Here is a 14,958-nt window from a genome sequence, read left to right on the forward strand (position 1 = left end):
AAATGATAATTAAAAGATGATTAAAATTAAAGGATAATTAAAAGATGATAAACATACTTTAAATCATACAAAGTGTCAAACATACTAACAGGAACAGAAGCTAAATGAAATTAAGTTTGTATAAAATAAAAAGCTGATAAGAATTAAAATTTAAAGTGAAAACTGTATTATTATTTGAATCCATTAATCAAGATATTGGTGCAGATTATAACTTCATTAATGAATTCAGGTGAAAACAAAGTAAAAAAACAAATGCATTCAAAAAGTAAGCCTAAATGTTCCTAAAGGTTACATATTCCTAAAGGTGCTAAAGATTTATTCCACATTATGCTTAATTAATTAATCAGTAATTAAAACCAGAATCAGATTTGCATGAATGTGCTCTGGAATAAAGTGCACACATTCTTATGAAAGGTGCTTTTTGACAGAATATCCATGAATTTGATCATTATGGGTGAGGTGCCACTACGTTTATATGGAGGGGGCACTATGTCCATTGGCAGAACACCACTGTACATTTTTTATGCAGGTGCAATTCAGTGAAAAAAGAATGGGGGACAGTTCTGTATCTTCTGTTCTACTCAGTTGATTGATGAAATTCAACTTGTGTTTTTCATGTCTCGAAAGCATGAAAAGATTTATACATAGCATTGTTCTAAAATATGTAGTTTGACACAAAATCAGACTTTCTGAAATGGCATGCCAAATTTTTCCCATATTTCGATTCTATGATTCAAATTATGCATAAAAACCAATTTTTTTAAAATTTGATGTGAAATTTAAGCAGTAATTCGGAAATTTATTTTGCCGTACTGTTTTTTATTTTGTTCCAAGAGTAATTCATTTTGCAAACTTCTCAGTTTATGGCAACCTAGTATGCTTTTCATTCTGTATGAGTGTGTGGGGGGGGGTTGTTTTTCTTTTCTTGCATATATGTTTACTTCATATTATGTTTTTTTTTAATCACAGCTGTTATTTTTACACATTTTACCTTTTTAGAATTTCATTTTTATTATTTGAGTTGCATGGTTGTATTATAGTTATTAAATAGTTATTTTAAAATTTTTATTTATTCATTAACTTAAGTACCTTAAGCATGTTTCTTCATATTAATGTATTTTTTAAATTAAATTTATTTATTTGAATTGCATTTCTTTTGAAAGAATACTTTGCCGCCTAGTATTCGTCATGATGTGTTTAAAAATGCATTTTCTATGAAATTAATTTTTACTTTGTATTATTACTACTACTATCTATTTCTACTTTGTCTTTCTATTAAAAGACAAAGTAGAAAAGATGTGTAAATGAGAAAGCTGTATTATTTTCATTTTAATTTAGAATGATAAATGTACAAACAGTTTTACATGGTTTTGTCAGTGTGCCATTGCTTTACACCACTTTGCCGTTCTACATTTAGTTTGGTAAAGTATCATTCATAGTTCCAAATGTGTTGAAATTTCATTTTTTAAATCCCAAAAATCAAATAGCATAACATAAAAAAAGAATAAATTTTATGCAAATAAATAAGTAAATATTTTATTTTATTAGTGCCATAAATTTTTCTTCTTAATGGCTTATTGTCTCAAGAAAACCTTAATACCTGAATAAATTTGAGGTATTCTGCCGATACATCTGCAGTCATCGTCCATTTTTTTATTCGATATATACAATACTCACTTTTGAAACAGCTTGTTTTCTGCAATATTCTTATGAGTAAAGATGTCTTCAATGTCAAATTTTATCTTCAGCGTGTGAGACTGTGTATTGGAAATTCTAAAGATATGCTCATTTTAAAATTATTTTGCAATATTGCTGTTGACTTAAATTTTATGATTTAAATGCAAACTAGATGATATTTAATAAATGAAGGTAACACACAAAATGTTAAAAAAAAGTCCCTTTGAGTGTAATGTAAAATCTGAAAGCTTTCAGTTTTTTTTTTTTTTTTTTTTTTTTTAAATTTTATTTTCTTTTCCCATGTGGTGGAAACTGTACCATTTATTATTATGAATAGTTCACAATACATTTACTAAATATGTACTAAAGTTTATTTCTTCAGTGTCTGTTGTTTATTAATATAAAGACAATGTGTCTGTATTCTATGTATTATATGGGGTTATATGATAAAAATTCAATAGAATATTTTCAAAGAAGGGTTTAACAGCTATTTATAAGTTCTCTCATTCTGGAAATCTGGCTTAAATATTTATCCAGTAATAAAATTTTTATGGGCTGACTGCAAGGAACCGTATGGTATACTTGATCAAAAGAAATTGCGTGATTCACTTAAACGTGTTCCAGATGAGAAGATTTTAGGGCTTTAAAGTTCTATAAAGTTGTTATTAATTACAGATAGTTCTTATAAATAATTAATTATAGATATTTGTGATAAATGCTATGATTAATAAATAATATTATTTTATATGTAGGCTGAGTGTTTATAAAATTGTTGACAAAAACTGTAACTAATTATAGACACATCATTTAAATGAATGACTAATTGTCTTTTATATTTAGGCTCAATATTTAAAAAACTGTGAAATTAGTAATGTTTTACTGTCTTATTTATTTTAAATAAAATTGTATTGTTATTTTAAAATGAATTTTTTTAACCTGACTGTCAATTAATTAGAGTTGTTATGAAGATAAATCAAGATTTATTGGTCATGAGTAGATAAAAGGTGATAAAGGCAGTTTCTGATAAGTAGGGGTCAGTTTTTTTCAGCTGTTTTATCTTTATTGTGCAAAATATCATACTGCTGTCCAAATTATGATCTTCAATATGGCAACCCTAAATTAAAAAGATTTACTAAATCATAAGTTCTGTCTATTTTTATGTTCTATCTGTTTTTGTTCATTTTATTAATTCTATCTATTTTATGTTCTAGCTATATTTAATTTATATAGATTTGTGTGTTATGATGAGTTTTAATTTTTCACCAGCCTTTCGAAGGTTAGGCAAATCACAGAGGGTATTGAAGTGGTTTTTATTTAAGTACATTAAATATACTTTTCTTAATGTTTTTAAAAATAATAAGTCTTCAAAAACTTACTCAGACTTCATTCCCTCTCAATGTGCATAATTAAATTAGAATCCATAAAAGAGCTATTTGGTTAACTTCCAAGTTTTTTGTATAAAGTATTAAAGCTATTGTGTGCACTTTTACTCTCATTTGAATAATAGCTGATTTTTTTTCCTTATTGAAAATTTCATAAGATGATAAATAAAGGGATTTCTCTCTGCATAAATATTGGGTTGGCAAGAAAGAAATTTCAGTTTACATAAATAGTTCATTTTGTTATTCTTTCAATTTTATAACTTTTTTCTTTTGAGATTTGGCAGCTGACACTTTTAAGTTGCTATAGAAACAAATTCTACACATTTTTGGTAACAACCATAAGTTTATAGTCAGTTTTAATGAGTAAAAATAAACATTTTTGACATATTTTACTTTTTTATTTTCATAAAAGCTAGAAAGTGGCTGAGGTTCAAAAAGAGATATGTTAAGTTTATGATGTTGGTGTTCTTAGCAAAGTGCATGTGTCAGAATTGATTTTAAAAATATCATTCTGGGGATTTTCCACTTTAAGCTGACCACAGTTCTAGCAGACCTTTTGAAGTTGATGATGACAAAATTAAAGTTGTAATTGAATTAAATCATCATATAACTATGTGAGAGATTGCAAAACAGTTAAATATTTTACACACAACAACTGAAAACTACATGAGATGCCTTTAACTTATTAAGAAGCTCTATATTTGGGTTCCATATGTATTGAAAGAAATTTGCTTTATGCAACAAATCAACATTTGTGATATGTGTTTCAAACATAACGCATGACCCTTTTATCAAACACATTATCACTGGTGATGAAAAGTAGATCATCTACAATAACATTAATCTAAAAGATAATAGTTCAAGCATGATGAATCAGCACAAATCATATTTAAGCTAAATTGATTCGGAGAAAGCTGTCAGTTTGGTGGTATTACAAAGGTATTGTATATTTTGAGCTGCAGAAAAAAAAGGGGGGAGGCAGAATTGGCAAATTGAAAAGAAATGTGTTCTAACACGACAATTTGAGGCCTCATGCATCTGTAGCAATACTGTTAAAAATTTTATCAACTTTGTACTATTAAAATTTTTTGATAATTAAATAGATAAGTGAAAGTTCACTTACCTTCTAAATAGGGCTGCCCTGAACTGCCTGCCTTTCCTTCTTGTCGGTATCCATCTCTATGATGAACTTCGATTCACTGCGAAACACAGCTATAAACTTTTTAAGAAATTTTAATTCATATGAAAGATATGTACAAAATATTTACAAGTTATAATGATTACAAGCATAATTTATACGGAGACGGTCTATCGTTATACATCTGTTAGACGCGTCAGCCGTTCAACTGACTACTTTTAGTCTCTTTCGCCAGAGGGCGTCCGTGGAAGTAAAGTTCTAGTAAGCAAACGTGACAAATACATAAAAAAATGATGTCACATCCTCTGTATAGCCAAATTAAAAAATTTCTTAAATGGTAAAAATTTTAATAATAACGCTGGTCTCAAATTGCATTTCATTTGAGTTTCTTGTTGATAAAGATTTGAAGTTCTATGAGCGCAGAATGATGAAGTTATCAGAAAGGTGGTAAAAGAGCATCAAACAGAATGGAAGATTTTTTATTAAAGTTCATTTTTTATAGGGGGAAAAAAAAGAGTTTTATTTCACACTAAAAAAATGGGATTACTTTCTTGCCGACCTGATATATCAAGTAATTTCTGAAAAAGATATTTTAATTATTTTTTCCATTTATGTTATTCAGTTGACCTATGGCCTGCCTGTTACTGAAGTGGAATCTAAAACTGGGGAAACAAAACCTAAGTTAATCTCAGATTCAAAAATGGAGATTGAAGAGGCTGAAAAAGATTCTGAACTGCCAGACAGTTCTAAAACGCCTGAAGCAAATAAAGGGCCAATCAAAATTGAACAAATGTCTAGCTATGAAGAAAAACAGGTTGCACATAATGTAAGGGAATTAGAACATGATCTTAATGAATCAAACTCAAAAGATCCTGTGACGGCAGACTCTGTGGAGAAGTCTCAGCAGGTATGTAAACATCCCATTCTCTGAAGCTGTATTTTTCTCTTTGATCCATTCCAAAACAAAAAGAAAAGAAATATTGTATCCTGTATCCTGAGTGTATTTATATCAGTAATGTTATAAATAAAGTATATTTCTATTAGATCAAGTGCAGAATTTCAACTTTATTTTGTTTACATAGCCATCTGCTGAAAAAATAAAATCTATTGGCAATGATGAAATGTTGTAATAATATTCAAATTACAGTCATTTGTGTCTCAAAATTTCTTTTAAAGTTTTTCTTTAAGTGACTGTTGCTAGTTGACATCATTCTTATATTCTGCTTAAAATAATGTGGTTGGATCTCTGGAATTTGAAGCACTGCTGTTTACACATGTTTACACATGGGTTTCAAACTTTAATCACATTAGTATTAACATTTACAGAGGGAAGAAACCTTTGAACTACAGGGTGATTATAATTAAAGTTTAAGTTTCAAAACACTATAAAAAAAGAACCACTGATAAAAATGATGTGAAATTTGAAAGGAATGTTATTGAAAAAGGCGGAAAGCATATGGCAGAAGAAAAAAAATAGTTTCAAAAGTTAGCAACAGATGGCGCTGTAAGCGGCAGAATCATGAGGAGAAACGAGAAATGATTCGTAAAATAATGGCTAAGGTGGAAGTTACACATTAAAACGCATTGACAAATTAGAATTGTTGAATAATTTTATTTGCATGACTGTACATATCACATCGAAACGGACAAATCGGTTTCAAGAGTTTTGCGGCGACATACCGCATAAGAACCATTCATCAAAGAAGTTCGGAACTGTCGCGAGACTGGCGCAAAACATGTTCAATATGGCGTCCACCGTTGTGTGCAACAAGTTGAAAGTGACAAACAGCATGTTCCACAACGGATCGCAGTGTCTCCGAGGTGATGTTCAGAATGTGTTGCGAAATGCGTGCCTTTAATTCCGCTAAATTTGCAATTGGAGCACGGAACACAACATCCTTCAGATACTCCCACAGTCAGAAATCACACGGAGTAAGATCAGGCGATCGAAATGGCCAGGATGTAGGGAAATGACGGCTGATAATTCGAGCATTTCCGAAATGGCGCCTCAGGAGCTGTTTCACGGGATGTGCAATGTGCGGAGGAGCGCCATCTTGCATAAAAATGATTTCATCCACACATCCATGCTGTTGCAGACCTGGAATCACGTGGTTGCACAAAAGAGACGCATACCTCTGACCAGGGACGGTTGCGGGAACAGGACCGGAAGCACCCGTTTGCTCGAAAAAATATGGTTGTAGGATGAATGATGCCGTAAAGCCACACCATACTGTGACCTTTTCAGGATGAAGTGGTACGGGGTGCGTTGCCAGTGGATTTTCTGTTGCCCATATTCGACAATTCTGGGTATTCACGTATCCTGTCAGATGGAAATGGGCTTCATCTGTCCACAAAATTTTCCACGGCCATTCATTATCCACTTCCATGTGAGCCAGGAATTCTAACGCAAACGTCTCCCTAGCTGTCAGGTCAGACGGAAGCAACTCCTGCACATGGCCAATTTTGTACGGATAGCATTGCAAAATGTTTCGCACAATTTTCAGTACTGTGATCATAGGCCTGTCCAATGTTCGGACAATTCCTCGTGCACTGCACGGTTGCACACCACCGGCCGACCCCTCCTGTAATGCTGTGGCCACTTCTTCAACTACCGTTGAATGCACTCGTTTTCTCCCTCTACCAGATTGCACATCAAACGAACTTGTCGTTTCGAATTTTTGCATCATTTTCTTTAGACCTACGACACTCATTGGACTAACGCCTTCTTTTATACCCTTCAGTGTCCTGAATTTTTGCAGAGCTACTCTTGACAATCATCATTCTTGTAATACAGCTTTACGAGCAGAGCGCGGTCCTGCAGTGAAACACCCATGGCGAACGTCTGAGACGCGAAATGAGGAACAGCCTGGTACCTGGTGGCTTTATAACACTGAAATTTAACTAACATTTTAATTTAAGTCTTCTTTCGCTTGCAGAGCTATCTGTTGCTAACTTTTGAAACTAAATTTTTTCTTCTGCCATACGCTTTCCGCCTTCTTCAATAACATTCCTTTCAAATTTGACGTCATTTTCACGAGTGGTTCTTTTTTTATAGCGGTTTGAAACTTAAACTTTAATTATAATCACCCTGTATATCAGTACTAAATCTCTCATTTATGTGTAGGTAACTTCCTATGGTCATATTTAATTTTTTATGGTTATTAAAATCTGCAGTCATTATCACTTTCCTTATGCGTGGTTTGCTATACAGCATTGAATCAACAATCTAGTGTATTAGCTCCACACTGGCTTATGTAAATGATATTCATTTTTATGAAAATCACAAAATTTTAGAAGATTCCCCCCTAAAGAAAGCTACATATTAAATTTCTTAAGAAAACTTTTCCTTTTATTCCTACAATTTTATTAACTTGAGTTAATTTACAGCTAGGAAAATTAAGTATTTTATAATACTATGAAATTTCAGATTGAAAATCATCAATTTTGCTGAGATTCAGTATTTTTAATTGTTTAAAAGCTTGAGTCTTTTGTAAATCTTTGTTAAAATTTATCCTGTTACTGAAACTTAATTATTATTATTATAATTATTATTTGAATTCTTTGTTGTAAGAATGTGTATGTTTATTAATTCAGAAACTAGATAGCAAAATGGATCAGAACTCTGCTACAAACAGTTCCGAATCAAGTGCTTCGTCAAAGGATGATATTTTAATAACTATAAAACAAGAGATTATGGATGAACCACAAGTTTGTACTGTAAATAGCAGTGCTGAGGATATCAAGACTGAATCTGAAACTTTGAAGAAAGATTGCTCTGATGTTTTAATGAAAGAGAAAAAAAGTGATACTAATGAAGGTATGAATATAAATCATCATATATTCAATTCTTAGATTCTTTTAATATAAAGAAAAGTGAAAATTCACGGAATGAGCATTTATAATATCTAAATTTAATATTTTATAAAATTGATGAAATTTATTGAATAAATAAAACTTAAATTGCACAAATTACATTCCCTTATCCCTAGTGATTTTCAGCTTAATCTTTCTAAATTTTATTTCAGCTGAAGTATCTTAATCTGCTGAATTTGTAATAATTTGTAAAACTTTTTAAGAAGTTTCGAGCCATGTGTGTTAATTAATCATGCATTACGAAGTAAATTTGTGTCAGTGTGAAGTTCTTTTGAAATGGAGGAAAAAATAAATAAATAAAATTTGCAAAACTTCTAGTTTTTCATATTTGATGGCTGGCAGCTAGGGTATGGGGAACTATGGATGCCACATAAAACAAAATATTCATGCAACATGCCTTAGTTAAATTTGATTGATATAATTTATGCAACTAAGACATTACCAACATACAATAAAACAATAATAATGTATTCTGCTCACTACAGTACATTTTATATATCACTACTAAATAAAGCAAAGCAAAATATATTTTACATCAGAATATTCTTTTTTTATACCTATGGAAATATGTAATTCTTTTAACTAATCTAGTAGCAACAAATGAGAAATAAAGATATAGAGTTTTAATAAAAATCATTGAATTTTTCTTGGAGTAATAGCAGGTCGCTAATTTCCAAGACTAAGCAGATAACTGGTGTCATGTTTTGAGGCTTCTATGGCTCCAAATAAGTACCTACTAGGATAAATCAGATATTTGACTGACAGTTTGTAATTGAGATTCATCACTAACATAAAGCCATCAGAGTTTAAGTCTAGAGGACTTCCTGTCACTTGAGACTGCAGATCAGTTTTTGCAGTAATCCTTTCCTTGTATTTAGTGAGATTGCTCAGAGATGAGCATGTGAACAAACAAGAAAACATTACTGGGCATACTTAATGTGGTGGGTTTTGACATTACAGATTGTTATCAATTAACTTGCATTTTGAAATTTATATGGAAAGAATAATAGTGGCATCTAAAAACATGGGGCTGTATATCTTTTCCGTTAAATAGTGTAAAAAACATTAACTATGGTGAGTCTCTCTTGTGCTATACAATTTGATGTGGCTTCTCCATAGCCTATTTCCAACATTGTGGGGGTTGACCTTGTCACTAAACATGAAGATGTGGAAAAATTGTCATTTTGTGACATATTCTGAAGGGTGAATTTCCAAAACTCCACATGTTGTTCTTTTTCACCTGTACGAAGAGCTTACAGCAGTTGAATTTTGTGTGGTTTGGGGAGGGGACATGCCATTCAGGTGTTGCAAGAATGTCATGTTCTTTACTGACACGGCGAGTGGATTTCTGTGGACTATGTGCAAAATTCTGTCAAATGCACTCCACATATTCGTATGACATGTGGAGACAGCCAGATGATTTATTTTTACACCGTGTCCTGTTTATACCATCGCGAAATGTTCTGTGTGATAGGTTGTTGATCACCGGAGTATTGTCAGCAAGAGTCAGGCTGAATAGTTGTTACGGACTCGCACATCTTAAAATGTAGAACACAGACCATTTGTTGTTGTACAGTTGCCACCTGGACAAACACTGAAGTGTCGACCGAAAGAAGAGTGTTAGGGGTACCTGTCACCAACTGCATGAAAATGGAGACTTTCTTCTTTCTACCCATACATTATTCGATCAGAACAGATTAAAAACTGAATACTCTTAAAAAAAAAAAAAAAAAAAAAAAAAAAAAAAAATCAGGTAATACTTTTTTAAACACCCTATATTTTAGATGAAGATCTCCAGTATTTTAGATGAAGATCTAGTGAATGAGTGGTGTGAAGTGAAAGAAACAAGAGGAAAGAACAAATGAAGTTCTCTTTGAAAAGGAAACGTGTGTAAATTTTAAATTAGGCAAAAGATCATTGTTAGATTGACAAAGATTACTCAAATCTTAGGTTGCTTTTTTTTTAAATTTCAGTTCTGTTTTGCATTAATCTATGTGGTTTCATTTTTTGCTTTCATCACTTTGTGTCAAAAGGTACGTGCTTTATGTATTCATAAGATTCTCCTATGAATGGCATTTGCTATGTAGCAGAATTATGCAAACCATAGGCCACAAATAGTTATGAGTTGTTGATCTGACCTTCATCGTAGTTTCCCAATATAGGCAACAAAGAAATGTAAGGGGTTGTTATTAGTCTAAGGGACAAATAGGCAGCATTCAAAAGCAAGTAGGCAATGACAGTTGTTTGCAAAATTTGATTGCCTGAATCCTTCTAAAACAAAATTTAAACATTCACATGATTAACTTGATTGATGTACTACAAATCACACATCTTTAAACAAATACCTTAATTAGGATACAATAACACGCCGAACAAATATTAATTCAGAAGTCAAACAACAAAAATCAGCATTATATTTTCAATATTGATATTGAAAATATAACGCTGATTTTTGTTGTTTGACTTCTGAATTAATATTAAATCATACCATATTGTCTCATTTTACCTTTCACATGATAGTCCTATTACAATTAAGTTACCCCCTTTAATCTAAAAAAACCAAGTTATAAATTTTCTGTCTAATATTCTGAAAACTTAACCATAAATATCCATTCTTGCAGTCACTTCTAGCACATGTATGTAGCATGTCTTTAGCCCAAATGGGCAGTAATCCAGGAGGGCTACTAGTCTCAAATAAAAAATTTCTTTAGCATACATTAAATTCAAAATTACATCATGAAAATATAGAAAACACTTAAAAATTACAGCACTAAAATTCAGATCTTTACAATACCAAAAAATTAAGACATTAAAAATTTCACAATTAAAATCTTAAAAAATCTCCAGTGATTAGTGGTGAAACAACCGTGTTCTCAGGACATAGGATCCCTTGCCATCCAATGCAGCTAAAGTACACTCCAACTATGTTGTAACTTAAGGTGAAGGGATGAACAGACGAGCAAGTGCTGCATATTCATAGTGTCTATTTGGCTGTCAGAGCAGTTGTGCCCTGTACCCAGTATGCAATTGGCCACAGCCTCTCTACCTGGCCTGCGATTGAACTCATTCAGATCATTCTTGATATTCTCCCGTAGTTTGCACAGTCTTCTAGTATGTTTTGGAATTGTACACTGTAGATTCAACAGATAGCTGCAGAAGAAGGTTTAAGTAACCTTTTTATCTGAACTTAACAGAAATGTACTCACTGCTCACAATTTGCCACCACTTGTGGCTTAGCAACTTAATAGAAAAATACAATGTACAATCAAAATAAAATATTTGGCTACACAACCAGCTCCTTCATTATCTAAACCATTAAATTGGCTGCACACAGCAAAGCCGATCGTAGAATATCAATATAATCTAAACAGAGTGGCTAAGCACCAACTATTTACTTACAAAGCTACTTTAAACACGCTGCATAAATTCAGAACAAACTCTCCTACTGCATCTCTTAAAACTGCTGCTTAAATACTGTTTTCAAAACACTTGCATACACATCATTAACATTTACATTCTGGCAGGAAACTCAAATCAGAAGGGAAAGGAAAGTTTCTGAAACTAAAATTAATTGATTAGAATAAAATAAGGTTTTTACAACTTTACCCTTCGATTTAATTAATAGTTCTGTGTTGTAAGCTGACATAAGACTCTCTCGAATACTTTTTCTAAGGGAATCCAAAGGAATGGAATTCTGTTCAATAAATAACTCCATATCCCTCTTTGCCAAGAGATCTGCTTTTTCATAACTGTCAATATCTATGTATGATGGTTTTCACTGAAATTCTACTGTTTTGCTATTCCTATTTAGTTCCCTGATATCTCGTTTTATTTTTGATACAAGAAGAGGCTCAGAATGGTGTTGTAGAGCTATTGCCTCTATGGCCAACTTAGAATCGACAAGAGTGGCGGTCTTTTTAAAAACTCAATTCTAGATTTCAAATTAGACATAGCCAAAAAGACTGCATGAACTTCTGCATTAAAGTTTGAAAAATGTGGATCCACTGGGGCATATTGTGAAAAAGTGTATAATATACACATGCGCTAGCAGCATTATTCATTTTAAAGCTGTCTGTAAATACCCGTATTCATTCTGTTTCAGGATATTGACCAATAGTTACAAGGCATTAGTTTTTAGAATTATATGTAGTGTATCTTTTTATTTATTTATTATTATTTTTTTTTAATTTTTACTCAATTTTTAAAATTATAGGATATTTCCAAAAACCTTCACAGGATCTAAAAGTATATTAGTATCTTCAAAAGGAATATTTAGATTTAAATCATCTAAAAGGCCTTCATAAGTCCTGACTGGAGAAATTTGAGTTCTGAGGTTGCCCACTTGTCTTTGCAATTTGCCCACCAAAATATGTCAATGACAATTGGAGGATTCGAAGTATATGAATTTAAAGCTGCTATCGGAATTAATATTACTGCTCTTGTGATCAAGCAGAGAGCTTTATTCTGGGTGCTCTCCAGAACTTCCAACTTGATCTGTGCAGACAAAACTAGAATTTTGCTGCCTTATTTAAAAACTTATGTGTTGTCAGTGAGACTTAGAGTGTCCTGGGTACAGCCCCATTACACCAGCCAGTCTCTTTAAGATAGGTAATCATTTTTGACCTTAATCACTGTGTGTCTGAAATGCTGCACAAAATTTAACTTACTTTCCATTACAACCCTGAGGTATTTTGTTCTACAACTTCCATTTAGTTTTCTGTTATCCAAACACAAATCAAAGTCAGGTGCAACATGTCTCGAAAAACTACAAAGTTATACGTATTTTTTTAAATAATTTTATCATATACTAGAATTTGTTGGAATATTTAGAAGGTTTTACTATAATGTATAAATTTATAAAACTAAACTGTTGATCAAAATGAGTAGTGTTTTAGCATTTTATTGCAAAGTCTAGATTATGTGTCATGACGTTTGCACAATGTTTTCTAGCAGCATACATTATCTATTTTAATGCTATCACTGGATTTAAAACAAATTTGCAGTAAGTGATTATTTGTGTTGCCTAAAGCAAGAAAGTATGACTTCACTTTTCTGTCTTTGACTATCACAACTGTTGAATTAACATTAAGTTTTTTCTTTAGTAGAAAGCTGGAGCTTTTTTTTTTTCCTCCATACCATTAAAAAAGAAGGATCTTATTGAAATGTGCTAGGTCCATTTTCCGTGTAAGATAGACTTTATGATCTTCAAGTCCAAATTGCTTTGAAACAAAGAACATCTTAAGGAATAAGTTATGTATTTGAATAGGCAAGATAACAACTTTATTGAAGGAAATAACACTTGAAGAATTTTGAGAATGTGTGCAACAGTTATTTATATTTAGCAAAAAAATAGTGGGGGAAAAAGACTTTTGAACAACAATAGAATTATGATTTCATGAATTCTGTAATGCAAATAAATGAAAAAAAAATGGACAAATCTGTTATTAAGTTCAGATTTCTACCAATTTAAATTTCCAAATTATCCAGAAATTTTATTTATCTTTGCTCAAGTTTGACCCTGTTCAGCAGTATAAACATGCTTTCACTATTTATTTTTCCACTTGCAATATGAACTATTGCAGCGTAATTAAAAAAAAAATGTTGTTATATTAAAATTATTGAATATTTGCTGTTTTACAATGACCTAGAATATTTAGAATGTCAATGAAATATATAAATTCCTTTCATTTTACTTCAGGTTCATCTGATGAAGAACTGGAAAATTTATCGAAATCTTTAGTGGAAGGTGAACAGGAACAAGGACAACAGAATGTGCTTCTAAAGCAACTACTTCAGAATTGCCCTTCTGCAGAAACACCAAGAAAGACAGATAGCTTCATTGTAAGCGTAATTTATTGATTGATTTTAATTTTATCATTAATATTATTAAATAATAGCCTAGATTTGTGGTTAATTTTGAGCATGATTGCATGTTTAGTTATTTTTCACAAACCTTAATCATATTATTTAAAAAAGTAGGGCTATTGGTTTTGCTTCTTTAAATATTGATTTTAGACATTTACTTCAAGTTACAAAATTTTTCAAGGTAAAATAATGAATTTTATAAAAGTTGTACCCACACTGGAAGCAGGATGATACTATGACTATAAGATATAGTATTTTATATGGTCTGCATAAAGCATAAACCCCAGCTGCTAAACTACTAACTACCCTTGAATGAGTTAAATGCAATTACTTTCATAACTTAGTACAGAAATTTGGAGAGTGTTGCTTAATTGATATTTTTTGTGAGCTAGTGCAAATTTAATACTAAATACTGCTTGATGTGAATTGAAACTCTTAATTAGTCAAAAAGCAACTTTTGTTTTCTAGTTATTCTCTAAATTTGATGTAAGAAGTACTGAAAAAGGACTTAAAGCAATAAATTCACTTTTTTTAAAAGTGAATTTTGCACATAATGGTATAAATCTTTATATTTTTCAACCTTTCAAAGCATAATAAATATTTTAAGTAATTGAAAATTTCATAATACTGAAACCATATAAAAAATTAGATTTCACATTTAAAAAATGTACCAATTCTTACTACTGACATTTTCCTAAAATTTTTTATTTTGGAAAATTTACTTTGAAAGTACCTGCGTAAGTACTTTCAAAGTACTTTAAGCAAATAAAGCCCATAGCCATCTTTTTTTAACACCTTGTATAATGTTATAAAAATAACTACCATTATGTATGTTTATCATATGATATTTAGTTTCGCAGGGAGGATCTTAATACCAGTTTGAGTTTGTGTAAAAATTAGAACAAAAAGGATTTCCATCTTCAAAATTTAATTTAATTACCTTTAATTTAAATTTTTATTCTTATATGCAGAGAAAAATGTGTGACGTAAATAAGGACTTTATTTTAATATCAAATTTTTCTT

At 31.2% G+C, this 14,958-nt stretch overlaps 1 protein-coding gene across 4 annotated transcripts in view; it reads left to right on the forward strand.

Moving 5' to 3' along the window:
* Positions 1 to 14,958, forward strand: part of LOC118192375 (histone-lysine N-methyltransferase 2C-like) — a 284,640-nt gene that overhangs the window by 195,086 nt on the left and 74,596 nt on the right. For all 4 annotated transcript variants that reach the window (XM_085813029.1, XM_085813032.1, XM_085813031.1 and 1 more), the window contains exons 48-50: positions 4,820 to 5,104; positions 7,792 to 8,014; positions 13,769 to 13,911. In XM_085813029.1, the coding sequence (XP_085669155.1) occupies positions 4,820 to 5,104; positions 7,792 to 8,014; positions 13,769 to 13,911 (651 nt within the window). The remainder of the gene's footprint in view (positions 1 to 4,819; positions 5,105 to 7,791; positions 8,015 to 13,768; positions 13,912 to 14,958) is intronic.

The sequence above is a fragment of the Stegodyphus dumicola genome, chromosome 3 (assembly GCF_044657685.1).
Source record: "Stegodyphus dumicola isolate Sdum_Otavi_A_Nest chromosome 3, ASM4465768v1".
Classification (NCBI taxonomy): domain Eukaryota; kingdom Metazoa; phylum Arthropoda; class Arachnida; order Araneae; family Eresidae; genus Stegodyphus; species Stegodyphus dumicola.